Raw genomic sequence first — 26,774 nt, forward strand, 5'->3', positions numbered from 1 at the left:
ATGTGCTATACTGTTTATAATCTGTTTCCAAGTTAATGGGTTGCTTCTAAGATGACAGTGACTATGCTAATGTAAACCATCAATTTACAAATAATATATATATGATACTGGAAGCCCTTTTATTTTTTTTTTAAATGTAGGAACAATGACCCTGGAGACCTCCAGCTTCCTCCCCAGGGCAAAAATAATGCTTGGCTAGGCCCTTGTAAGGCAAAGCTGATAGCAGGGTTTCATTCAGATACTAATATTTTCTCCTTCTTAAAAAGATAAAATGCCTAGGCGAGATCAAGATTTGATGAGAGAAAAAAAAATGACAAGAATTAAGGGCATACTTTTTTTTTTTTAAAGATTTTACTTATTTATTTGACAGAGGAAAGAGAGAGAGAGAGAGCGCGCGCACAAGCCGGGGGAGCAATAGGCAGAGGGAGAGGGCGAAGAGGCTCCCCGTTGAGCAGAGAGCCGGATGCGGGGCTGGATCCCAGGACTCTGGGATCATGACCTGAGCAGCAGGCAGATGCTCAACCAACTTAGCCACCCAGGTGCCCCAAGGGCATACTTTCAAAATCAAATAAATTTCAATGCTTTCACTGAAGCTAGCCCAGGTATGTGACAAAAATTGGAGAAATTCCATGGGGTAATGGAAGAGAACTGGATTGAGCACCAGATCTGAGTTCCAGTGCTGCCTTTACTGCTAACCTGTTGTGTAAACTTAGGTGGCCTCCTAACCTTCCTTGTCCTCAGATTCTGTGTATAACAACTGGGAGGTGGGCTTTGGGATTTGGAAAAAAGAGCCCTTCAAACTTAAAGATTCTATAATTTCCTGCTTCCTCCAGGAAACATCAAGATTTGTGTTGATATTTTTCTTGTTCACTGTTGTATAGGCTTGCCACTGTTGAGCAAGCACTTCCCAAAAAGGAGCAAGGCAGGGGCATGGGTTAAGGAATTCTGCAGAGAGTACACGAGCACTAAATAGGAGGGAGTCTAGCAGCCCCACATGCCTATGAGGGAGTGAGCTGCTGCTTGAGAGATGCACACGTGGCATTGGCAGCCCGTGAGCACTGCGCTTTTGATGTTATTTGTAAGACTTAGGGGACCTTGTGCAGCTGTGAGAAGGCCATGCTTCACTGTTAATGACATTAGGATATACAATAATAATAGCTAAGATACTCTCTTTGGAGATACTCTTAATCAAATAATGTAAGAAGTGACCAATCTTGCTCTCAACAAATGTGCCTTCCCCGCATAGAAACCCACAGAAAATGTCTCCAGCTTCTTCCAGCAGTTGAGCTGGGATGACTCAGGCCAAGGGAAGAACAGAGGAAGAGTGATAGGGTGGGAAGCATGGGTTTCGTGGAGAAATTTTTTTAAGTGAGTGGGAATAATTTTAGGGCAGTGGCCCAAGCTTTCAGCGTCTAGGAAAAGACATGGAGAAGGGGAAAGTGGGGTACCTGGGGAGAAAATTAGGTGTCCAGGGTGGCTCCAGGAGGCATGGGAAGAGGTGGGGACTGGCTTTGCTGTCAGTTAAAGGTGGTCTTCTAGAAATGCAACCTTAGGGATGCAGGAATGGCCTAAATATTCCTTAGAACTGTAATCTATTGCAGAAAACCTCAAGCTCGACAGGTGAAAAGACTCATTTATTGGTTCAACTATGATTAGTATAATTTATGTGTTTTGAGGAGACTTGAAATTGCTGCATTCTGGAAGAAGTGGTGTTTTTTTGTTTTTTGTTTTTTTTTGTTTTTAAGGAGATTCATGGATTCTATAATATCATTAAATGGCTTTTGAGGAAAAAAATGTCCATGAACTCGTATATGTATGCATAAGTGTATTGTGTTAGTTAATGACTTTCTATGGAGCACCTATTAGGATGCAGTATGTACAGTGAGGTGGGGGGGAAGATATTTTCTTTGCATTTTTCAGGTGGTACCAATCTGGTTGGGAAATGGACTATGCACACATGAACAAATTTGAAAATATTAAGGAGAAACATAATGGTTAGTGAAACACATCTGTATATGTATGTGTGTGTGTGTATATATATATATATATATAGTATGCATATATGTGTATCATATGTGTGTGTTGTGTGCATGTGTAGGGAACAAGTTGGGTAGAAATGTAGGAAAAAAAAGTAGAAGAATTAGGAAAAGCTTCCTGAGAAGAATAAGTTTAGAGCCAGGTTTCCCTGGAGGTTAAGGGACATAAACTGTTAGGGAGCAAGGGCTCTGAAATCTGATAGCACCATCTCTATCCATAAGCATTGTAATGGCTCGTGTTTACTGAAGACATTTTTGGTGACAGGCACTGGCTCCATGTTTCCCACGTTTTCATTTCAACTGATCTTCACCACAAACTTGTGCTAGACACTGTTGTCCATTTACCGGATAAGGAATCTGAGGCTCAGATATAACAGGTCAAGCAGCTTTCCACACAAGAAGGTATGTACATATGTAATCAGCTACACATACTGATGTTGTATATAGACTATTATTTATGCTATAGGTTTTCTAAGTTTGTGCTTATATAAATTTTTGAAGAAAAGTTGTCTCCATCTATCCATACTTATATGGCGACAGTGTCAGATTTCTTTGAAATTTTAAGAAGTTGTACCAGTGTTCCCAGAAACTCTTAATGACTCCTTTTTTTATTCTCAGTTGCTGCTGAGAATCTGTAATTGGTGTGGCTAGATTTTTTTTTCTATTAAAAAAGGCTTTCTCCTATATTCTAGGACAACACACTCAAACGTTGAACCTCTGGCCCTGGATTGCCACCCCTCCACCCCCCACATTACTGTCAACTTAAAAGGGAAGGCTGAATTTAACACATTAAAGGAATCTACTAGCTCTTGTGAAAAACAGTGACATCCAGATAAAGATACATTGTTTATCAATCGACTGATATGTGCGTTCAATTCCTCAAAGCTGGGAGACTATGAATTGTCAGATTCTATCCATCTCAATATATACCATTGGAATAGATTACTAAGTGATTATATTGGAGGGGGAGAAGGATCTTTATTTCCTAAGGGGAATACCATTTAAAGCTTTACTGTTCTGTTTCCTCCAAGAGCTTCTTTCCTCAACTATTATTCTTCTTAACAGACATTAATAGAAAAGCTCTTCTTCCTTCAATAGCTTTAGAAACTCTAAGCCTAGTGAACTGCTTTGCTTTTCCTGGGAAATACCAGTTTTGAATTTTGTAATAAAACAAAGGGATCAGGATGTACATGGCTTTAAGGTAAAAGGGACTCACGCATTTTTAATGAAGGAAATCAAACCTCGAGAGCAGACTAGACTTATTTTTGAAGAAGCAAGCTAAGAATAAAGGCTCTTAAAAGAGTTTTACAGAATGCATGCCTTATAAACATTGGTCAGCATATTAGTATGATGCAATTTTGAGTCCTGAAATACTGAAAAAAATATTTAAACATAACTTCCTCCATACATCAGGTAGTTTTTCTTTGTGTAAAGTATTTTTCAACAGTTTTGTAGTGAGAATGTATGATTTTTTACAAAAAGATAAAAGTATTACGCCTTGTCTTCTTTTCGCTGTCTTTCATGGAATCAAACAATGTGAATGAACATTGAGCCACACTTGTTCTACTGGAAGTCACTCACCTCTCTTGAAGATTTCATAACGTATGGAAAATCCAGCGCCATGTGTCTCATAATCAGAGACAAATTTGATAAAAAGAAATGGCCCTGAAGACACTACAGGAGAAGGGGCGATCTTCCCACAGAACTTCCCCCATAAGCGTCCATTTTCATTTTCTCCATCGATGACTTCCACGTAGTCATACCTAGCACATAAATATGGAAGGAAATAACAGGTGAGCGAGAAATGCCCTTCTAATTTGAATGATTTAGCAGGCAGCATCATCCAGCACAGGAAAACAGTGCTATCTGCATTCACCATTGTACTTCATGGAGGGAGAAAAATTCAGCAAAATGAAATAATTAAAATGGACTACATCATGTCTGTATACATCATCTGGCAACACAGAACTATTAAGAATAATGGTGTCCATTATACTTGCAGACAATGTCACTTAAAGTAACCAATTAACAAGAAAAATCTCATGAGCATAATTCTTTATTATTAAATTGTGTTCCTTTGTCTATGGTGGTGGGGTGTCAATACATAATGTTATGCATTCTTTTCAAACTGTGAAGTTCTTTTATGGATTCAAAATGTCTCCTTGGCTGGAGCTCTCCATGAACAATACTTTGATTTCTGTGAGCAACCCTCTAAACATATGGCCACAGAATAATAAACAGATTCTTTACTATTTAACTCAGTTCTACCAAACTCCAGACTCTTAGGAAAAAACCCTCTCTCGGTATCCACAGTGGTTAAAACACAGATCATCTTCCCCCAAACTATCTGGAATTGCAGAACATAATCTCTCTGAAGAAAAACGTTTATTTAAAAATGGGAAGTTACTTTGTTTACACCCACCAGCCTCAATCTTTAAAGGAACATTGTTGTTTGAAAAGGAAATATGACACACTTGAAGTCATCAAAGTGATGTGATTAAAAAAAAAATTCAGGCTGAATAATAATACACTGAGGAGACAAATGGTAAAGGAAGTCACGATAAAATATTATTCTAAATATTGCACTGAGTTAACACATATGTTTCTTTATCTCCAAAAGGTGGGGGGCTGTCTCCAGTAGACTGGCATCCTCCTGGAAAACAGGAAGATTCTTGTTTGTTTGGTGTTATCCTTTTCTTAGTGTCTTTCTCTTTCCTCTCTTGTTATTTACCAAGTCACCTAGGAGCCAGACAATCTGAGCTGTCTTCCATTTTTCTTCCAGAACTGACATGAAAACATTACAATCCGCTCATTTCAAACCTTCGTTTTATTTCTGTGTTTAACTTGGTTCAAAAGTCCTGGCATATATTAATTACAGGAATGGCTAAAATATGGCAGCAATATAAACTGTATCTGGCAATTTAAAAGAGATCAAAGTGGGGGAAATCTTCATGATGACCAATGTCATCTTTAACAATCTCTTTTCAAACTGTCCAGGACACATTACTTATGTTTACATAAAGCCTCACGAGAGAACTGCAAAGATGATATCACTAGTTAGAGTGGACAGCTTAAGGCTCTCTAAATTAAAAATGACATTACCTCATCAGTTAAAATTGTCTGCCAGCTTTGTGTATATCAAGAAGAAAAGAAAGCTGACATTGATGGAACTAAGCATTAACATATGTGAATTATTGTATTAACTGCATTTCCTTTGCTGCATCTGATGTTTCCAGTAGTAATCACTGGTCTGTTAGCATCACTGTCCCTTTGCAAAACTATGGACATACACAGAGGAACTGTTCAGTTCTCGGTACTTTGGGAGATGCTTTGCATGTTAAAAGAAGATGAAGCAGGAGGAGGAGAAGAAAAAGTGGAGGATGAGGAGGAAGAAAGCATTAGGTTCAAAATCCTTATGAGCCTTTTACAGTCGACTGGGGGCACCTGGAAAGAACACCATCTCTGTATTCGTTAAAGCCTCCTCGTTGGCATTTAGGTAGTAATTCCTTTTATCTCTACTGCTTCATTGACTAGACAGGTCTGCACGCTTTGCCCCACGCTTGCTTGTGATTTAACTGTGATTTGAACTGTTGGTTGGGTTGGGTCTGGTGACGATGCAATACAGGCTTTTTTACTTGAATCTTGACATGGTCTGAATATTAAGTGGCCAACTCCGAGTGCATTTTGCTTTCCAGGCACCAGTAAGAGAGGTGGGTCAGGCTTTCCTAAGAAGTAAGGGCGCTTCTGGGAGGAACCTTTTCTCCCAGGTAGGAGAGAGCTCAGCTAATATAGTGCTAGTGAGTTGTGACAGGGAAAGAAGCTGGTATTTTAATTCACGTATCTTCTAATAGTAAATACCAGGCTCTCCTCTTGGCAACAGGAAAAGCTATTTTTAAAAGGAGGAGAGGGATTAGAATCTCCTCCCAGCAAGAGATAAGTCATTTCATCATTAAGTGCCAATTTTAGGAAATTGAATTATTCAGGGACACAATAGTTACATTTATAAACTGGAATGCTGCTATCATTTTAGCACTTCCCTTCAAAGTACCATCCAACAGGGCCCCAAAGAGTGTCACAAATAGCAGTTCATGTAAATATTCAGGAGGATTTAAGTGCACAAGTTGCAAAGGGTAGTACTGCCAAGGAAGTTAGGAAAGCAGCTTGCATCTCCCTCTGGAGTTGATACCAGTTCCACTCCATAAGTTTCTTGCTGGCAAACGTGGTGCCAGGAATGCAGCCAGTGTGCCAGCATCCCTCCCTAGAGACTAAATGTGTCACCACAGCAACGCACCCAGCCTGCCTTGGCCTGAGGCCCAGGATCCTGAGTTTGCAAATTTCGCTCCCCCAGCCTGCTGTACATTGCTCTGTTACTGCTCCAGCGTGGCAGACGCTGCATTTCTTGGAATGTCCAAGATCCCTGGTCATGACAGCGGGACCTACGCAGGTGACAACAGGGGCATGTGTGTGCCTCTCATTCTGAACCGACACGTTACAGCTGCCAGAGGAGAGCTGGGAATTGCGTCTCGGGAATCTGACACACAAAAGCTAGACAAGGGGTCAGCAAGTGGACGCGTCTGTCCGTTCGGAGCCCTGCTCCAGAAAGCGAATGCTCCAGGTGCCAGGGGAGCCGTGTCTGAGTCCAAAGGGCACCACCCTTCTGTGCAGGGGCCTGGGCCAGAGCAGACATGGGTCCCGGCCAGGAAAGCCCTTCCTCAAACCTCATCCTGCCCACTTACCATCACAGGAATGTAAATGTCATGTGGGTATTTTGAATATTTCAGACGACAACCAACCTCTCCTCCCCCTTTAGGCATCCTGCCATTTCTTTTCTTAAATCTCCTGCCTAAATACTTTTTCTTTCTGTGCTCATAGTGGTAAAGCAGCCCATATTTACTAGGAACAAACTTTTTTACAATTAAAGGATACCTTTCCATGGTTCCCATTTTAGGGCAGAGTACGCCGGTGGTTCTTATCAGGAGCGTCCCCAGCTTGAGAGTGCAAGCTCCTTAAGCCAAAGGACTTTTTGTTCCCAGACTCCCCAGCTCTCACCCTATATGCGCATGGTAAAAACACTCTGAATCCTAATACTAATCACGAGTTAGGTTTCCCCTAAGAGTGATAAAAGAATAAAGATTTCCTTCTAAGAACTCTTGAAAGGATTACCCAGAGATTATTTTTTCTTTCGGAAAGTTTGAATTAGAGTTTTAGGAAAATAGCCAAGTAGGGGGAGAAGTGATGGGAAAATGAGAAATGTACTCCGTCACTAAAGAGCGGTTTCAGAGGCTTTATAGGTAAGCAGTGCTGAACAGACGGATAGCACATTTTACTCAAGTCAGGCTTTCTCTTGCGAGTACAATGACCCCTGACTCTCCGTGGTGGAGCCCACTAATGGAAAGAAAGCTAATCCTCTGCAGGGTGTTGTCTGGATGGGGGAGCTACTGTACCAACCCCTCACAGCTCCTGGACATGCTCGCATGACTAGGTAGAGGGGTTATAGGTGCTGGCGGCTTTTTAATCTCCTTCCAGGAGGATCTACCCCCATGTGCATCTGTACATTAATAATGGAGAAATTTGATACCTGACATCATAAACCAGAGTGAGAAATGATGTTGGCTAACATAATTTTCACCTGCAAAAATGTGTTTCTTTGGATCTTTGGTTTATTTTGCACCAGGCATTAGTAGCTATCCCTACTGAACAACCTGTAAACGATTACTACGCCACTGTCCAAGAATTACCTTACATATTCCCCAGAAGAGAACAGATTTTACTCTCAGAGCATTAGAGAGAGGATTTGGAAATAAAAATATACAATGATGGAGCTAGGAGGAGCCAATTAGTCTGCATCTGTGTTTCTGAGCGATTTTACATGAGATTCACCCCTAAGTTCTGGCTTGCTTGCAGTGTCCTAATCAAGATATATGAAGAGGCTTACAAGGTTCATAGCCTCTTATTTAGTAAAAGCAATTTTGAGAAATCCATTCAAAGGAAATAACCTGGAATAATGTCAAATATTTATGCAAAACCAATGCCTGAAGCTTTATTTAGAATAATGGGGGGAAAATGGACATAAGGCAGGCAGGAAAAAAACAAGAAGAAATTTATATACAATCATATCATGGAATATTATTCAGTCATTAAAAAGCCTATTCAATAAAATATTTTTTATAACATAGGAAAAACGTTAATGATATCATTAAGTGAAAAATCAGAACATAAACCCCTATCTACAGTATATTCTCAGTTCTTAGTCATATGCAGAAAAAGAATTGGAAGTATGTCGAGCCGTGTGAATAAGTGATTATCTCTGCGTAGTGAGATGATGTTCCTTAGTTATTTCTGTATTTTTCAAAATTTTTACAATGGGTAAGTGTTCCTTTATTTATTTATTTATTTATTTATTTATTTATTTATATTTATTATTTAAGTATGGATCCCAATGTGGAACTTGAACTCACAACCCTGAGATCAAGGCCTGAGCTGAGATCAAGAGTCAGATGCTTAACCAACTGAGCCATCCAGGCACCCAAGTAAGTGTTCCTTTGTAACCAAATAGAAGTTTTTTTGAAAATTATTAATTACCTATATATAAAGTAGCAAATCAATACCTATTGCCTAGCTAATAATTTTTTTATTTCTTGGTCAGAAGACACTATTTTTTATGATATTTTATTTGGAAGTAAATCAAAGGCTTTACCTTTTTTTTTTAAAACAACTAGATCATGGAAAGTCTCTGTGTGTTTTTTTAAAATTAAAAAAAAAATTTTTTTAAGATTTTTATTTATTTATTCATGAGAGACAGAGAGAGAGAGAGAGAGAGAAGCAGAGGGAGAAGCAGACTTCCCGCTGAGCAGGGAGCCCGATGTGGGACTAGATCCCAGGGCCCTGGGATCATGACCTTAGCCGAAGGCAGATGCTTAACCATCTGAGCCACCCAGGTGCCCTAAAAATTTTTTTTTTTTTAAGATTTTATTTATTTATTTGAGACAGAGAGAATGAGAGAGAGAGCACATGAGAGGGGGGAGGGTCAGAGGGAGAAGCAGACTCTCTGCAGGGCAGGGAGCCCGATGCGGGACTCGATCCAGGGACTCCAGGATCATGACCTGAGCCGAAGGCAGTCACTTAACCAACTGAGCCACCCAGGCGCCCTAAAAAAATTTTTTTAATTTAATTTAATTTTATTATGTTATGTTAGTCACCATACAATACATCATTAGTGCTTTTTTATTATGTTATGTTAATCACCATGCATTACATCATTAGTTTTTGATGTAGTGTTCCATGATCACTGTTTGCATATAACACCCGGTGCTCCATTCAGTACGTGCCCTCTTTAATACCCATCACCAGGCTAACCCATCCTCCCACCCCCCTCTCCTCTAGAACCCTCAGTTTGTTTCTCAGAGTCCATAGTCTCTCATGGTTCATCTCCCCCACCGATTCCCCCCCTTCATTCTTCCCCTCCTGCTATCTTCTTTTTTTTTTTTGTAACATATATTATTTGTTTCAGAGGTACAGGTCTGTGATTCAACAGTCTTACACAATTCACAGCACTTAAAAATTTTATTATTATTTTTTGTACTCGAATGTTAAAATGAATCAGATTTGATCTTATACTGTCTGAGATGCTGGCAGTAACACTTGCCATTTGTTCAGTAATTTCCGTGTTACAAAGTGCTGTCAGATGTACTGTCTACCATAGTCTGTCCGGTGATCCCAGGAAGGCACCTGTCAGGCGGCAGCCCAGAGGGAGCACAGCCTTGGGGAAACACTGGGGGGAGGCATAGAGATGGAGTAATTTGTATCCTTTCGACATTGCCTACTTTTGGGCAAATTTGATTCCAATTTCTGCTCTTGTTACTCCCTTTCATACATATTTTTTGGGGGGTGGAGAGGATGAGTATAACCTTATCAATTTAGAATTATTCATTCACAGCTCAATTCATTTTGTAACTGGTCATTGTTGCTAGAAACATGACACATCAACTAATATTTCATTGATTTTTTGTACCAGTGCACTAGACCTATAGACACAGACATCTTCGGTGTGTAGAGGTCTATGTGCGTGTGTATATGTAAGAGACGGAGAGAGACAGAGACAGAGACAGAGAGAGCCCTTGGCCCCCAGGGAGTCACATGAGTGGAAAGTTGCAGTGGAATTGATGGTGACCATTGAATGGGCCTCCTTCTAGAGCTATCGTAGTCCTGGTCGTGGTCCTCCCGCTCGGCTGGATGTTCAGCGACGACGTGATGAGAAGCCCAGCCCAGGTTTGGCAGTAGAGAATCGACATGAAGCAGGGGAGGGGTGCCGAAGACCAGCTGGAATTTGGGTTTCTTCCCAGTGCCAGCATGCGGCGCCCTGAGCACAGATGGCTCCAGTGAAGATGGAGCGGGGCCGGAGCCTGGGTTATGCAGGCTGGGCTGCGCTCCCTGGGATGGCTAAGTGGGAAGGGCAGGCCCTGGGGTGGGGGGGGGGGCTGGAGCTGGCCTGGGTCACTCCCCCTCCTGGAGGAGGTTACAGGCAACACCCCAAACTCAGAGCAGGGAGAGGGCCTGGCCAGAGAGTCCTCCACGTTTTCGGAGGAACACAGAGCCTGGGTTATGACCTGGCCTGTTCTACCAAATGCCAATGTCTATGCAAGCCATTCTGAATCTGACAACATTTTAAAATTTGTACAATAGACAAAATACTGCTTTGTTTATTATTTTGTCATATTCCCCTTTAAGGTTTGTTTCTAAGTTTAGAAAGTAATTTTCCCCCCATTAAAATAATGGGAAATACCTTCCTAAAGATACATATTTTTTCATATATATATATATTTTTTTTTTTTCTTCCTGTATGCACACTGTGTATTATTATAAGCAGGACTATAGGACATTAGTCTTTGAACTAGCGCTCCTTTTCACGTGTATTGACCTTTTCTAAAATTCAGTCTCCCTTACTTCTGTTCTGGCAATTCTTTTGATACATCCCAAGTCTAGTTATCCTTTTGATGCACCCCTAACTTTTAGTCCATAGCCTAACCATATCTATACTTATTATGTGTTTATGCCTATTTGCACTAAGTAATATGCTCTTGACACTGTCAGGGCATGAGGTGTCAGGTTTTTCAGTGGGGGTAGCTGCCTGCCATATTGGTGACCCCATTCATTGTAGGAGAGTAACATTTTATCAGCATTTCCATTTCCCCACCCCGGAGTTCCTCAGTACAGAGGACAAGTTCCAGAGTGCAAGGAGGACACCCTGGCTAGCTGGGTCCATGCCACAGAGCTTGGGAAGTACTTGGTGCTAAAGAAAACAGGTAGCTTTGCTCAGGGGCTGCTGGATATACCGAAGCCAAACCATCTCTCCTGTAACCAACTCCACTGATTGTAAATGGGACACCAACCCCCTCACCTCTCTCGGAACAAAAAAACTGTTGCAAACACTTCTGTCTTTTGTCTTCTCATTGTCCTCCTCAAAGGCCCACATGGTGTTAATCTTGCACTGGTCTACAGGCTTCCAGATAATTCTCCTCCAGGAAATCCCAACACAATACAGTCTCCCTAGCATCTTTTCCAGAAGGTGGCTCTGCAGATACCGTAGAGTAAGAGTTTCTATATGTAGGTAGTTGAGAACTTGTTCTCAATAATCAGAGTATAGTAAAACTCATAAAGCTAATCTCACACATTAAAATTTTCATCTTTAAGCTTTTGTGATGCCTCAGGGTCATAATAATGAATATCCATAACTTTATTGCAGCTATAGAAAACTGATGATTAATAGTCTAGATAGTAACATAATAATATGTACAAGAGTTAACAGTCCCAGGAAATGAGGCATTACTAAAGTGAAGAAAGAAAATGTTAAAGAAAAAAGTTTTACTGGAGTAAAATTAAAAGAGATATTAAATGGCTCTCCCTGCAACAGTGCAAAGGGATGACAACTGATCCCGTGGGCTGCCATGGGTCATTGCCAGTCAAGACCAGCATAGACCAGGACAGGAGAGAAACTGAGGCAATAAATGTCCAGCAAGTAATAGACAGTTTCCTACTGCTGCATAACAAATCACCACAAATGGAAGGGCTAAAATGACATACATTTATTAGGTCCCATTTCCATAGTGCAGAAGTCTGGCATGGCTTGGCTGGGGGGTTCCTTGCTCGGGGTATCCCAAGACCAAAATCAAGCTGTTGGCGGGGTTGCGTTCTTATCTTGAGCTTGGTGTCCTTGTCAAAGCCCACACCGTTAGGGCAGAATTCAGTCTCTTGCAGTTGCAAGACTGTACTCCCCACTTTCTTGCTGGCTGTCAGCTGGGGACTGATCCTACGGACCACCTGCATTTGTCATCATATGGCCCTCTCCAGCTTCAAAGCCAACAGCAGAAAATCTGCCTCACAATGAATTCTTCTCATGCTAATGCTCTTCAGGAAAAGCTCAATCCTTTCTAAGGGTTCACCTGATTAGGTCAGGCTCATCTAAAATAGCCTCCCTTTCTTGAGGTCAGCTGGTTTGGTAACTTAATTAAATCTGCAAAATCCCTTTGTAGCAGCCCCTGTATTAATGAATAACTGGGAGGAGGTGTGTGCATCCCAGGGGCTAAAGACCCTGGGGGCCTTTTTTTGAATTCTGCCTACCACACAGACCAAGCTCTGGTAGGACACCTGGAGCTTGGAAGACGCAGTAGAAACCAAAGCCAAGAGGGATCATCCTCTTGCATTACCCGATAGAGCAGAGACTAGTAGATCCAGGGTAAGACTAAGGGTGGGATTAGGAAACCGAAGTAATTGTGCAAGTAATTTTCATGTTCTCATGTCATGTTGGCTGCTGGTTTGGGAGCTCTGAGCCTGTAAGCATTGCTTGCAGTGTAAAGGAAAGCAAGGTTCTGGAGTGAGCCAGAGTCTCCTGATTGAAGCAAAAACAGAACTTCCAAGATTGCCCAACACATATGTCTGGAGACAGAAAAGTGATAATAGCTTAATTTAAAAATAAATATATAAAGGAATTCAAGACATGTGGTGTAAAATAATGGTCAAAATACATAATTTTAATAGAAAATGTTTAGAGTTTAAATTTCTCATTTCTGAGGAATCTCACTTCGTAATTAAGATTTATTGGCATGGAAGATAAAAAAAGTCTTCCGCATGGGAAAATATTTCTATGATTTAACTCAGATTATGAAATCCAATGATGCATTTTAAATGGAAGAGAAGGAAGGCCTCCCTTAAAACAACTATGCTCTAGAAGTGATGGAGTCTTCCAGTGTCAAATTTGCGAAGTTCAGTATTTATAGAAAAATTCACATGCCTTTAATTACAATAAATTCAGTTCCCAAGTTAAACTGTGCCATCTGGAAGATATTAACATCATTTACAACTTGTTCGCCTCCCTGTTTCATAGAGAATTTTTACTTCTTGCCAACTTTCCACTGTTCTCAGGGGAAAAAAAAAGGAATTACTTGTATGGATTGTCTCAAGATGGGTTTATATAGCAAGTCAAGCCATCAGGAAGTGACAGAGGGGGCTTTTTGGACACATTTACTTCCTTCTTACTTATTTTAAATCCTTATATCTTTAAGGGTTTTTTTTTTTTTTTTCTATAAAGGATATTCTCTCTGCTCCTCTCCTCTCGGCTGTCCACAGGGAATAATTTTGTGTTTTTTTAAGTTAACTGAGCCTCTTTTAACATGGTCCGCTTGAGAGAGCTGGGGCAGGAAGGACTGCGTTTCGGTTGAGGCTCTGAACTTCAGGAGCCACTCCTGCACCTCTGATCTATCAAGAAGTGTCACTATATTTGACCTCTTACAAAGTGTCAAAGGGGCCAATGAGGCAAGGAAGTGCCACCTGCCTGACCATCAGGCAGTCAACTTAGTCAAAGTGGGATGACTATGATCCAAGTCCTCACACTCTGACCCTGGCCAGCTGAGTGTCTTGGGCAGGTCACTAACCAACCTCTGTGAGCCTCAGTTGCTCACCTGTAAAATGGTCAACATGATAATTAACCTACAGGCTGATAGAGAGGATTAGATGACATAATGTCTTTACAGGGCTTGATGTCCCTTCCCAAGTGAGGGTGGAATGCAGGAGAAGGAAAGAGACAAAGACATAAAAAGAAGAGGGAGCACAGTTTTGTTTTCCAAAAGGTATACTACCCAGTTCAAAACCGACTGTAGTCGAGTTGGTGCAGGAATTATAGCTCCTGTCCGCTCCCAGGGGGACCTGTCAGTCAGATGGCTAACTCTCAGAATATGACCGGAACCTGTTATTCTGAAAAGTACTATTTGGAATGACAGTAGGTCCTGCTCCAGTACCACCACCAAAAATCAATCAATTAAAGCCACTGTCAATAATGGAATTAAAGAAATCAATTTATATATAACCACGATATGTTTTTTTAAATCACTAAATCTGTTAAGTATATTCACTGATGTACCCAACTGATTTAATGATCTGCAGTTGGATTAGTGCTATTAGCAGGCAGTGCTGAATTTGCTCAAAAAGCCCCCTTAATTATTAGGTATGATAGAAGCACCCAGAGTGAAACTGCCCATTCTAGAAAGGCAGTGACTCTGGCTGATGGTGTCACAACATCAAAATCCTCAAGTTTCCTTTCTCATCCTTTGGAAAAATAAATAAAGCAATAATTCTGTTTTAGACTATAGGACCTAATGTGCTAATTATAATAATTTTTAAAATATCCTCCTGATTAATTAGTAATTATTCAGTGGGGATCTAGGTAGTTTGCAAATCAAAGCTGCAGGAACTAAAGTTGGCAAATATTCATTTTTTAAAGGTTTTTCTTTTCTTTTTCTTTCTTTTTTTGGGGGGGCAGTAATTACAAAAGACCCATTTTGGTGTCAGGTAGGTGAGATTATTCATTCTGGAAAGCAGAAATCCCTTACCCTGAAATGACTACCCATCTTTTCTGAAAAAGTGAAAAGAAAAAAATGCTGAAGAAAAATGGGTCTAGTGACACAGATTAGATTTCTTTTCCTTTTAGTGACACCAGTAGTGAAAGCAAACTTGAGTTGAATTTTAAGTTGGGCAGGGGACACTGACCGAAGTTGGAATTCTGCTATTCTGTTCAGTAGACCCTGAAGTTTACTCAGGGTACAAACCACCAATCTACCCATAACCAAGAAACACAAATCTTTTAGCCTAATGCATTGATGATACTAGAAAGAAATGCACATGAGAAAAATAGATCATGTCACAGGGAGATCTACCTTTTCCTTAATCCCTAATGTTTATTGAAAGCAGCATACTGTTTGCAATTAAGTCGTCTTTAGAGTCTGATACATCCATGTGTATAGTATTTGTTCTATTTATTTTCATTATTTAAAATTCTATTAACTCAAAAGGCAGGTGTATCAGCTGCACATGACTGGGCCACTATTAGTTTTACTACCTAGCATGCATGTATTCTGAAACCCCAAGTCAATTTGTAATACGGAGAAAAAAATGTATAATGAGAAGTGTATCTGTGGACATAAAATACTTTAAATGTCAACTAGGGCTTTTTTTCTATATTACAACATGCAACTCAGTTAAAAAACAAAATATTCAGAGACTCGTCGGTTACTGGCCTAAACATTAGTTTGTATGGTTTTTTTTTTTTTTTATCATTGACTTGCACGACAGACTTAGTAATTAATTGGCATAAGAGCAAGATTTGAACAATCTGTGTGTTAGGAGTGAGCTCATGGAGGGAAGAAAGGATTTTAATGACCTAGGCGGCCTCATGATTTATACAGACTTTAAGGACTAATTGTGTGTTTAGAAGAAAAGAAAGCAGTGGCCATAAACATTGCCAGTAGCCTAAGAGCAGGAACACCACCTAAGTTTAACCATATGAGCACAAAGAGGGTCAGCTCGCCGAAATGGCTCTGTAGTTGGAGCATGGATTTAACTCAATGGGGAGATCAGACAATCTCAGACCTACCATCTAAAGTACTCCCCGACCCTAAGGTATCTTTATGGCAAGCTTAACAAAAAGGAAAAGGGATTATGGTCAAGTTCATTAAAAATAAAAGGGAGCATAGAGGGAGGATTCCAAATACAGTCTTCTCTTTAGTACAACGTAAGCTAGAGAAAGGCATAAAAAATTTCCTCTTGATAACACTAAAGACTCAGCTGTAAAAACAAGACAGATAGGCAAAGGAGAGAGAAGTTTGTGCTTTACCTTCCTTGCTTTGACTAATTATTCCATAAGGAAAGTGATTTTTTTTTTTTGCATTACAAACCAGAATACATAAAACGATTTAACATTTCACTACATTTAAACAGCCTAATTTCTTTGAAATGAATTTCTTCTTTTAATGTAGAGGGTTCAAGTTTACTGCACTTTATCTATAAATAAAGGTTTCTTAAGAGAATTGATGGTGTAAAATCACAAGGTGGTTTTTCAGCATTTTAGTTCTTGAATTATTTGGGGACAAATAAGTGCTTGCTTACAAATGTACAATAAAACAGGCCCCTTGAGAATCCTTCCAGGGAAAACTTATTTAAAACATTGTAAGTTCTTAAAATTGTCATATTACATTAAAAATATCCATTTCAGATATTTCATGAATTCTGATTGCTTTTTTCTCTAGTAATGGCAAATTACATAGATCATATTATTGTTTTCATCACTTCCCAATCTGTTGTGTTTGCTTTTTTTTTTTTTTTTAGAGAGAAAGAGTGTGTGCATGTACCAGTGGGGGGTCGAGGGCAGAGGGAGAGGGAGAGAGAGAATCTGAAGCAAGCTCCAAACCCAGCGCAGAGCCTGATGTGGGGCTTGATCTCACAACCCTGAGATCATGACCTAAACTGAAATCAAGAGTTGAATGCTTTACCAACTGAGTCACCCAGGCGCCTCGCCCTTTTTTTGGTAGTAAGAAGTAGAAATAGTAGAGAATTGGTCCTAAAATGTATTCCCCAGAATACTTATCTTATGAAATGTTTCAAGGAAAAAATAAGGTTTTTTTTTCCCCCAAATCACTTGGGAATGTTACATGTCATAATGTTCCTTTCATGAATCTTCACAATTTATGTCAGTATATTAAAAGCTCTGAGGAGTCCCACAGGTATGAAACCTGGATTTAACTTGATTTAACCCAACATATGCCTATCTCATTGGTCTTAAGACTCTTTTATTACAGAATACCTGTGGAACAAGTGTTCATCAGAAAATATTTTCGGGGCGCCTGGGTGGCTCAGTTGGTTAAGCGACTGCCTTTGGCTCAGGTCATGATCCTGGAGTCCCGGGATCGAGTCCCGCATCAGGCTCCCTGCTCGGCGGGGAGTCTGCTTCTCCCTCTGACCCTCCTCCCTCTCATGCTCTCTGTCTCTCATTCTCTCTGTCTCAAATAAATAAATAAAATCTTAAAAAAAAAAAAAAAGAAAATATTTTCAATGTCCTGTTTTGGAAAGTCACTGACTTTGTACTAGCCACAGGTCAGCAGTAATAAAACATTCATAAGGGAATCGATTTTGTATGTGATGACAAATTTGAGAAGACAGAGATAAATTTGGCAACCTAATTCCTTCTTCTTTTCTGCCTTAAATGTTAGGAATTTAATTTTAATCAGTGCTTGGAGAACTGTTTTAGCAACTGTTTCTAACTAAACAAGTACAATGCTGATACTGAAGACTGCCTATACTTGGTAAAATAGGCTGGCCTGTGCCTGACAGATGTCCTTGGCATAGATTACTCCAGTTTGCTTCTCTGAGAGCAGGGAATTGGAAATGTCCTGGTTTTTACTTTGTAGTTCATGTTACGGTGACCACCATGAATAGAACTAGCAAAATTGTACAGTGGGAAGAGATCTAAGGGACAGTAGACCAATATTACAGTCTATAGATGAGAAAGCTAAAGCCCAGAACACTTAAGAGGACTGGAACAACATTTCAAATCCAGTTAGCAGAAGAACCAGTACATTCTACTGTATTTTTTAGAAGATTTTATTTATTTATTTGATAGACAGAGACACGGCCAGAGAAGGAACACAAGCAGGGGGAGTGGGAGAGGGAGAAGCAGGCTTCCCGCTGAGCAGGGAGCCCAATGCAGGGCTCCATCCCAGGACTTTGGGATCATGACCTGAGCCGAAGGCAGACGCTTAACGACTGAGCCACCCAGGCGCCCCTCCATTCTACTGTATTTTGATGAAAAACAAACCACTACCTCTCATTTGTGAGGAGATGATGAGAGAGGATCTTTATGTTCATCTGGGTTTGCTTCTGATTTGAAAATCCTACTAGGGGAATGCTCAGCCTTGCTCCAAAACCTATAGGAAGAGGAGGCACATGAGTCCAGAGAGGATAGCTCGTTCTGTCCTTGGCGCCCTGATGATTACTGTGTTCATTACTTGGCCTTGGCTCTGTTCCCTCAATAAATGTTTCTTCAGTATTTAGTGTAGCTTCCATCATTATCCTAAGACTACATTTAATTACTCCTCCACAGGAGAGCCCTTCAGATATCTGTGGATAAGCATCGTGACCCTAACGTTTCTAACGTTTTTGGTATTGTAAGAAGAGAAAAAATTAAAGAACCAATATATGAGGCTGACACTTTTTAAAAACAGGCAAAACCATCGATAAGTAAGAAGACCACTTCTCTAATTGCTCAAAGGTTGTCCAGACAACCTTCTTCTAGCAATGACAAGGTTGGTGAGCACTTTGATGTATTTCAAAGGCTCTGTAACTGTTCTGGGGGCTTGGAGTTGTGGCTGTGCTGCAAAAGGCAGGGTAGGTGGCTAGACTTGTATTCTCCTCTGTTCCACAGCCCACCGTGCCGTCCTTCTCCCTCCATTCCCACACTCTCCAGCCTCTGCCCTTCTTACTGACTTGGGACTCGGCAATCTTGACGCAGGGTCTTGCCATGGGAATGACAAATCGGTTCAGTGGAGCAAGGACCCAGGTAATGGAGAGAGGTGCAAGGCAGAGGAAGGGCTGATCTGGGTCTCCCCATGGAGGAGCCAGAGGGCCAGAGAGACGCCCGGGTGACAATTTAACACAAGCATTTTCCACATCCATTTTGAGGGTTGGCTTTCTGATGCCAGAGAAAGAATTTAACTTATTCTGCTGATGCTTCTTTTACAAACTAGGCACACCAGCCAAGAACTCCAAATTCTGGCCTGAGAATGTTCCTATTTTTGTAACTGTTAAATTTCTAGAATGAATTTTCTCTTACTCCCTCCCTCCTCATACTACTATGTAATTTCATGCCAACTGCTAGTCCCTTTAACATTTGTGTGTGTGTGTGTGTGTGTGTAATACAGTAAGATTATGGCTGTATGGTAAAAATGTCATTGATTCAGGATATTTTCCTAATGACAGGTTGTAATAATTCTCCTTGCCAGACATAGGCCAAATACCTATTTTCACTAATTAAGCACATACATAGACTTCATTATTTTTTTTAACCTTAAAATAGGCTTTTGTAAATTTATATGTCAAATGGCCTTTATATCGGTTACTTACTACTGAATTCCTCCCTAATTATTCACTGATGAACATACACTCCAGAAACATAGGTTAACAGTTCAAATACTATCAAAGCAGAAATAATGTTGGGTTTGGCAATCATTAAAAATAATAACTTCAATTTGATGTTTTTCTAATTTTTCTTCTTTAAAATCCAATGTCTGCAAAAATACTTCCCTTTAATGGGTGACAGACATGTTAAACACAGACTGTGTAAATGTTTGAACAGCAATAATATTGATCTGTTCAATGGAAATTTTCTGTACAAATGGTAGACCATTAGCAAAAGCTTTGATTTTTATTCCCATTACGCTTTGCAATTAAGGAGGAAAGTATTCTTAGCATTGTGTGGTATATGTATATGTATATATAATTTTTGGTGAAAAAAATAATAGTTTATATTTATGTAGTTCTCTTTTTTGAAAAGCTGAGAGAGCTTTCAGACTTGGCATTGTTATATAGGCTTGAAAGGACAAAGTGAACAGGTAGTATCCTGCGACATGTGAGCGTGTCTTTACTGCAGCTGTGTCCCCATCACGACTAGAATAGCTGGTCGATTTTGTAAAACCACTGGTGTCACAGGCGATTCTTTACTGAATTGACTAATGAATCCGCTGCATTAACTCCTGAATTGTTCACCTAGAGTCACACAGAAGTGCCTGGAATAGAGTCAAGGGGATGAGTGGTGGTATAGACAGAGCCAACTCCTCATCCTTGGCTCTGGACTTCACTGTCAGTGACCCAGAAGCGAACCAATAACATGGATGCTAGAGAGGAAGTAAAAAAAATAAAAGTCGTGCCAGTTGAAGATAATTAGATGACATTTCTCTAGTAACGTGTTTTCTACTGCCTCCTGAACACGCTCTGCTCATTCAAAACTTCAGAGCTCGAGGTAGCATTAAGCCTGGTTCTCCTAGGGCTGCAAACAACATGGAGCATCTCCCTCTATGTTCTAACCCAGACTTTTGAAAAACAGTGTTTGGGGCACCTGGGTGGCTCAGTCAGTTAAGTGTCTGCCTTCCGCTCAAGTCATGATCCTGGAGTGCCGGGATCAAGCCCCACATCGGCTCCCTGCTCAGCGGAGAGTCTGCTTCTCCCTCTGACTCTCACTCTTCCCTCTCTCAAATAAATGAATAAAATCTTAAAAAAAAAAAAAAAAAGGAAAGAAAAACTGTTTGAATGTAGATAAAACAAATTTTGATAATGACCTTAAAAAAGGAAAAAGATAAAATATGAATCCTAGTAGAGAAATGGCAGGGTAAAAAGGAAAATAGAAAGGACGACTTGTAGTCAAATGCATGGCCAGGTATTAGTTACAGGGTTTTCGTTTTAAGGCACAAACTGAAAGAGGCTTCCCCCGGCAAGTCCTGTGGGTCTCTGCTCTGAGCCTCTGCCCAGTCACCACCCCTGGGATGGTACCAGCTCTTCCAAAGGTCAGAGACAGCTGCCCTGATGCCCCTTACCTAAGGATAACTGCACAGAACTGTTCTGGCATCAAGTTTCCTAGAAGTTTCTCTTTTCTTATTTTTGCAGAACCAAATTCCATTCTTTCAAAGCCCAATTTAAGGTTCATCTGTTCTGTGAGGCTTTTCTTATCCTCAGTCACCTGTAAATGTTTCCTCCACTTGAGTTTATGGAGCCCTAACTTAGCCAGTATGGACTAGTTAATTATGTTTGCCCAGTGTTGCACTGGAATTATTGTTTAGGTGCTGCCATGCCATAGTTTTTTTCCCTGATAAGATCATCCCCCTTTTTTTTTTTTAAGATTTTATTTACTTACTTGTTTAGAGAGCACACGGGAACAGGGGGAGCGGCGGATGGAGGGAGAGAGAGAATCTCCAGCAGACTCTACACTGAGTGTGGAGCCTGATGCAGGGGCTTGATCTCACCATCCTGAGATCATGACCTGAGCCGAAATCGAGAGTCTGATGCTTAACTGACTGAGTCACCCAGGCACCCCAATCATCCTTCTTGCAGGTAGAAAATATGTCTATTTATCTTGGGCTTTTATGAGAATCAGAAATAAAACTGTTCCCGGGAAAAAAGTTCATGCTTACGGAGAAAATGAATAAACAAGAAAAACCAGAATAAACATCGCATAACTCAGGTAGTCCAACTCCTTCGTATTGATTTTAACAACATTGAAACTGAATCCTCTAACTTGTTTACTAAATGGTTGTGAAGGAAAACGTCTTACCCTTTCAGAAATTTTTTCTACAAATGATATAAATCACTTTGGGGAAAACGCAAAGACACTGGGTGGTTCTGCTTTTGTTCCAATTACATGAAACCTTATTAAAATAGCCATCATGACAACAACACTTCTGCTGAAGAGCATACCAAACACTTAAGGGCATAGTTGCATCTATCATCCTGGGATTCGGGTACCTAACTCCTATTAGCGATAATAAGTATTACGTCTATAAATCCCTAGTCACTCTGTCAATCCTGTTTCAGTTTCCACAGGTGGAATGATAGTTCTAATGAGGTCCACATCTGCAAGATTTCTATTTAGAAAAATAAACTGTTTAGATCTCAACTTTTCTGGGATCTCTGGCAGTGTTACTGATAAGGGTGGCATTGATGCATTTCAAATTTTATGTTTTAATTCATTGTCTTTTAAGGACATTTGCTCTGCATAAAGTCTCAATGTAACTGACATTAGTGTGTGCTAGAAACACACTCAAATGGTAAAATTTGCCTAATGAAGCTGCTAATTATTTTCTTCCCGTTATGTTCCCTCCCTGCATTATCCATCTCCTCTACTTCCTTCAATTAGGGGACAAGCAGCAAAAGGTTTAAGAGGCTTTATCACCAATCTTCGGAGTGAACTACACACAATCCATTCTCTTCTCTTTAGTGCATGAACAAAAAAATTCACCACCATTTGTACGTAAGGTCAGTATCTGTGGGAGCCAACATCTTAGACTATTTTTTTCATCATTTGAATTTCAAATTCTGATCCTCAAATGCTTTTCACCCGCTTTAAATCCAGAGCCTAGGGAGAATAGCACGACCTGTTCTAATAATCTTTGTCTGTACTAAGGCTTAGAGATGTAAATTACAGGTTTTGCTCTGTTATTTCTCCTTTTTAGTATCTAACTAGCATTAAAATGGAATATAAGTCCAGCGGGCATTTTGCAAGTGAGAATGTATATAATGCTTTTATGGGATATGTCTATATATATATATAACCGTATAAGCATGAACATAAATACAAAAGATTGCAATCTTATCTAAAGAAAATTAATTTACAAAATAAAAAGATTCCAAAGCTATGCTGGTTTACACAAAATGTTGCCATTTGGAGTTGATTTTGTGTGCCTCTGACACCAAGAGATTTTCTTATCCATAGGAGCCACCGAGGCAGTAGGGGATGACCGACCCCAGTTAATCCAAACCACAGGACTGACAAATGATTAATTCTGGTTGTCAGATGATTAGCCCTATCCATGGGGTCACAACCTTGGCTGCCAGTAACTTGCACCTAAACTCCTTCAGGAAAGGTAAGGAAACTTGAACAAGCTGTTTTTTAGAGGCCAGCTCTAAAAAGTCCAACTGCAACAGACCCTGTATTCTGTGCACGCCTTCTCAGAGGAGTCTGATTTCCAGTTTTTGTTAAATTAGTTTCATATCAGTCAATACTTGTTTAAAAACATGTCATAAGTCTCTGTGGCTTGTGCATACTTCAATTACCTCTGATTATTACATCAAGATTCACAAACAAGATACCAGAGTCACCCTTATTTACTGCAAAATGCTACTGAAACAAACCAAAATTCAGTTTCAGAACAGATTGCAATAACCCATCAAAACAGAGCAAGTGGAGAGGAAGTTGGGCCTCGAGGTGTGCTGGGCCATTGTTAAATGCAGGACGGCATCTCACCTAATAATTTAAACATGGTCTTGTGGCCTGACATTTTTAATGCTTTCTTGATCCCTTTCTTCTGGCTCTGTGTGTTCTTTGCCACTGTAGGGTGCAGTGCATTGCAGGTTATGGATTAAATACCAAGCCCTCTTCTGCCAATAGCACTTTTAGGAGGGGAAAAATGATTGGGTACTTTTATAAATAGTTACGCCATAGGTGTCCACAGAAAGCAATGTTTATTCAGGGCTTTTAAAAGCTGCCTGCTTTTTAGATACAAACCAATCCATAAAACTGCCAAGTTCAAATTTTCAGCTATTATCTGGGCAATATGTCTCTGGCACCTTGGTAAGCTGATTGGACATTTTTGTCGGCACACATTAAGAGCCCCGGCTTAACAAATGCAATCTGGTTCTAAAAATTAATTTAACTTACACAATTGCCCTGATATGCAGCCCGTGGCTCTCATTTACTTAGTGATTCATTGCATTTGGAATAAACTAGAGGGTTAAGAATTCTATGCTCGAGGCAGCTCTGACTCTGAAGAACAGAAACATATACATATTTCTCCCATCATTTGTTGCTTCAGGGCAAGAAAAAAGAAAGCCATTGTAATTTGGAGACAAGACTTTTCCAGACAACTAGGAACAACAGCAACCATAGCGCGCCACTAAACAGAGCTGTGTTGTGGGGACATGGAGTGCAGTAAGACATTAGTGGGGGCACATAGAGTAGATGCAAATAGAATCCTCAAAAGTGCATTGGTGTGAATTCTGGAGAAAACTCAGAGAGCTTGCAAACTCCTTTTTAATAAACATTTAAAACATAGGTCAAGAGTGTTTCCTGGAAGCAGAAAGTCAATTAAATGGGGACAAAATTTAGAAGAATTTTATATATATCTACATGCACATATGTTTTATATATTGTTATATAGTCATATGTGTGTGTGTGTGTGTGTATAAAAAGAGAGAGAGAGGAAGAGAGAGAAGATTATATATATCTATTTTCAAGTTGAAATGACCTGCAAAATTGGTTTGATCTCCTTATTTTTTAATATGGAAACTGAGACAGAGAGGTGGAATAGTAAGTTTTAGCATCTAAAGGCTCAGGTCTTCTGATTCTCTATCTACTACTTTTCCACAGAGTTTCCAAATATGTTTCTCACTTGTGCAGTTTAAGAATGTGAACTTTCTCTACAAATGTATTTCTGTCCCGATTTTTCTTGAAGATCAGAATTCTGCAGTTGTGGGCTCTCTTAAATCTCTAGCGTATTTTGAACACTAAGCAAAGTGATTTTTAAAATCTCCACTCAAAAAAATACATGTTTTCAAGCATTCTGATGGGCTCAGTTAATATTTAATTACAAATAAAGGTAGAGAGAAAATTAACTTTTTTATGCATGTGCCACTGGGCTGACTTTGACCCTGAATCTTAATGGGCAGAGAAAGGCATCTGAGCATCTTAGTGGAAATGAACATCAAAAGACTTGAGTTCATTTGTAGAACCTAATCCAGTTGAGGCAGATGAGCAGATTTGTGTCTGTCCTGCTTTATTTATTTTTTTAAAGACTTATTTATTTGTTATTTGAGACAGAGAGAGAGAGAGCAGGGGGAGGGGCAGAGGGAGAGAATCTCCAGCAGGCTACCTGCTGAGCACAGAACCCAATGCAGGGCTCAATCTCAGGACCCTGAGATCATGACCTGAACCGAAATCAGGGTCAGATGCTTAACGGATTGAGTCACCCAGGCACCCCATGTCTGTCCTACTTTAAAAACCCATCGAAGAAAGAAATTCCACAGCATCCCTAGTAACTTATTCCTGCATTCTGTAACCTCTACTTTGAAGAAAATTTTTGAAGACAGTTCCAATCTGTTTCATTTCAGTTTCAGAAAATTTCTTCTTTTTTCCAATTTATTTAAATGTACACATGCACATACACTTAAATAACACAATCTATTTTTATCCCAGAATACTTAGATTCTCTATTTCTTTTCAGACAAGATAAGAGACATTTGTAAAATATAAACTTTAACACAGTAATCTGGACAGGGACTTTTCCAGGCTTTTCCTTCCTTGGAATGTTTTTGGCCCAGCCAATTTTGATTCTAACATCTTTAGTAGATATCTTGGCTTCTAGTGAGGAGGAAAACAGAAACAGGGTGCTTCCTTAGAATTTTACAACCTGTGTGGACTGTTACATCTTTGTAACGGTGATGGCATATTTAATCACACACAATTTGTTTTATTGTGCTAGAAACAAAGAAAACTCATGAACAAGAATTACAGAAGGGAATTTGGAGGGCATCTTCTCTGCTCTTAAATGTTACAGATAAGGAAACAGAGCCCCTGTGGACCGCTCCGGGTCATACGACCCTGAGACAGCAGCAGAATTGGACTTTGGATTCTGTCTCCTAAATCCAGCGCTTCTATTAAAACACACTCAGCATTCAGTGGAGGAAGACAGAAAACATATTTGTTATGTTTGAAAGAAGAATGCTTGGCATCTGCTAACAGTGAACACACACACACACAAGCATGGGTGCGCTCAAAATCCACAAAAATCCCTTAAAACATAGCCAATTTGTATGATAGGGATGTGGCACTATTACCATACTGTGGATTTATCAATTTCTGCATTACCATGTGAATGAATGAATTTCACTCATCCATACCCGACGTGTGGAGTCTTTTATCCATCACAGTTATGGTGTGGATAATGTTCTTTCTTCAGGCAAACCAAGAGGTCACTAATACCAATTAAATACATTCTTTACTTCATGTTAGCACTGAACAATACCATTGAGAGCAAATTCAACTAAGTAGAACTTTATATACAATCAGAGTGTGGTTTGTGACCTCAAGTTAAAATCGCTGTATTTCTTTCAATATAAGATGTTGATCTCCTACTGGTTTTTATGTATATGTGATGTTTTATGTAGTGGTGAGATTCCTACATTTTCCAAATGCTTCTGATAAGCTCTTAGAATGTGAGAATTGTAACAGAGTCTAAAGTGACATCTGACGTTCTGCTAACGTGCCTCAGTCCTCATTCTGGGGCTTGATCTTTTTACAGAATAATGCTTCAGCAAAACTCATTTCTAATAACTGTGCTGAGACATACAAGGGGCCAGAAGAGTAAGCATTGGAAAGTTAATGAGGAAGAAAAGCAGTAATATGCCACTCTTGTGAAATCCTGAAGGTTTCACCCTATATGTACGTGAACCTGGGAGAGAACCAACATCCGTTTTGAATCTGAGCAAAACCAATCACATTAAACAAGCAGCATTTCCTCAGCACCATAGCTACCAACCTGCTGAGCTGTCGGAGTTGACTGCCCAGCCAAAGCCAGCGCTGTGATGAGAGAGCCTAGGTCAAAAAGTCAGGAGGGCAGAGTTCCAAATTGGACTCTGCCATTCAACAGTGGGGTA

At 40.0% G+C, this 26,774-nt stretch overlaps 1 protein-coding gene across 4 annotated transcripts in view; it reads right to left on the reverse strand.

Annotated features, from left to right (window-relative positions):
• The window catches only part of NRP1 (neuropilin 1), a 135,991-nt gene that overhangs the window by 75,077 nt on the left and 34,140 nt on the right, over positions 1–26,774 (reverse strand). For all 4 annotated transcript variants that reach the window (XM_035029533.1, XM_035029532.1, XM_035029530.1 and 1 more), the window contains exon 3: positions 3,618–3,799. In XM_035029533.1, coding sequence (XP_034885424.1) covers positions 3,618–3,799 — 182 coding nt within the window. The remainder of the gene's footprint in view (positions 1–3,617; positions 3,800–26,774) is intronic.

Source organism: Mirounga leonina, unplaced genomic scaffold (assembly GCF_011800145.1).
Source record: "Mirounga leonina isolate KUSES-001 unplaced genomic scaffold, KU_Mleo_1.0 Mir_260, whole genome shotgun sequence".
Classification (NCBI taxonomy): domain Eukaryota; kingdom Metazoa; phylum Chordata; class Mammalia; order Carnivora; family Phocidae; genus Mirounga; species Mirounga leonina.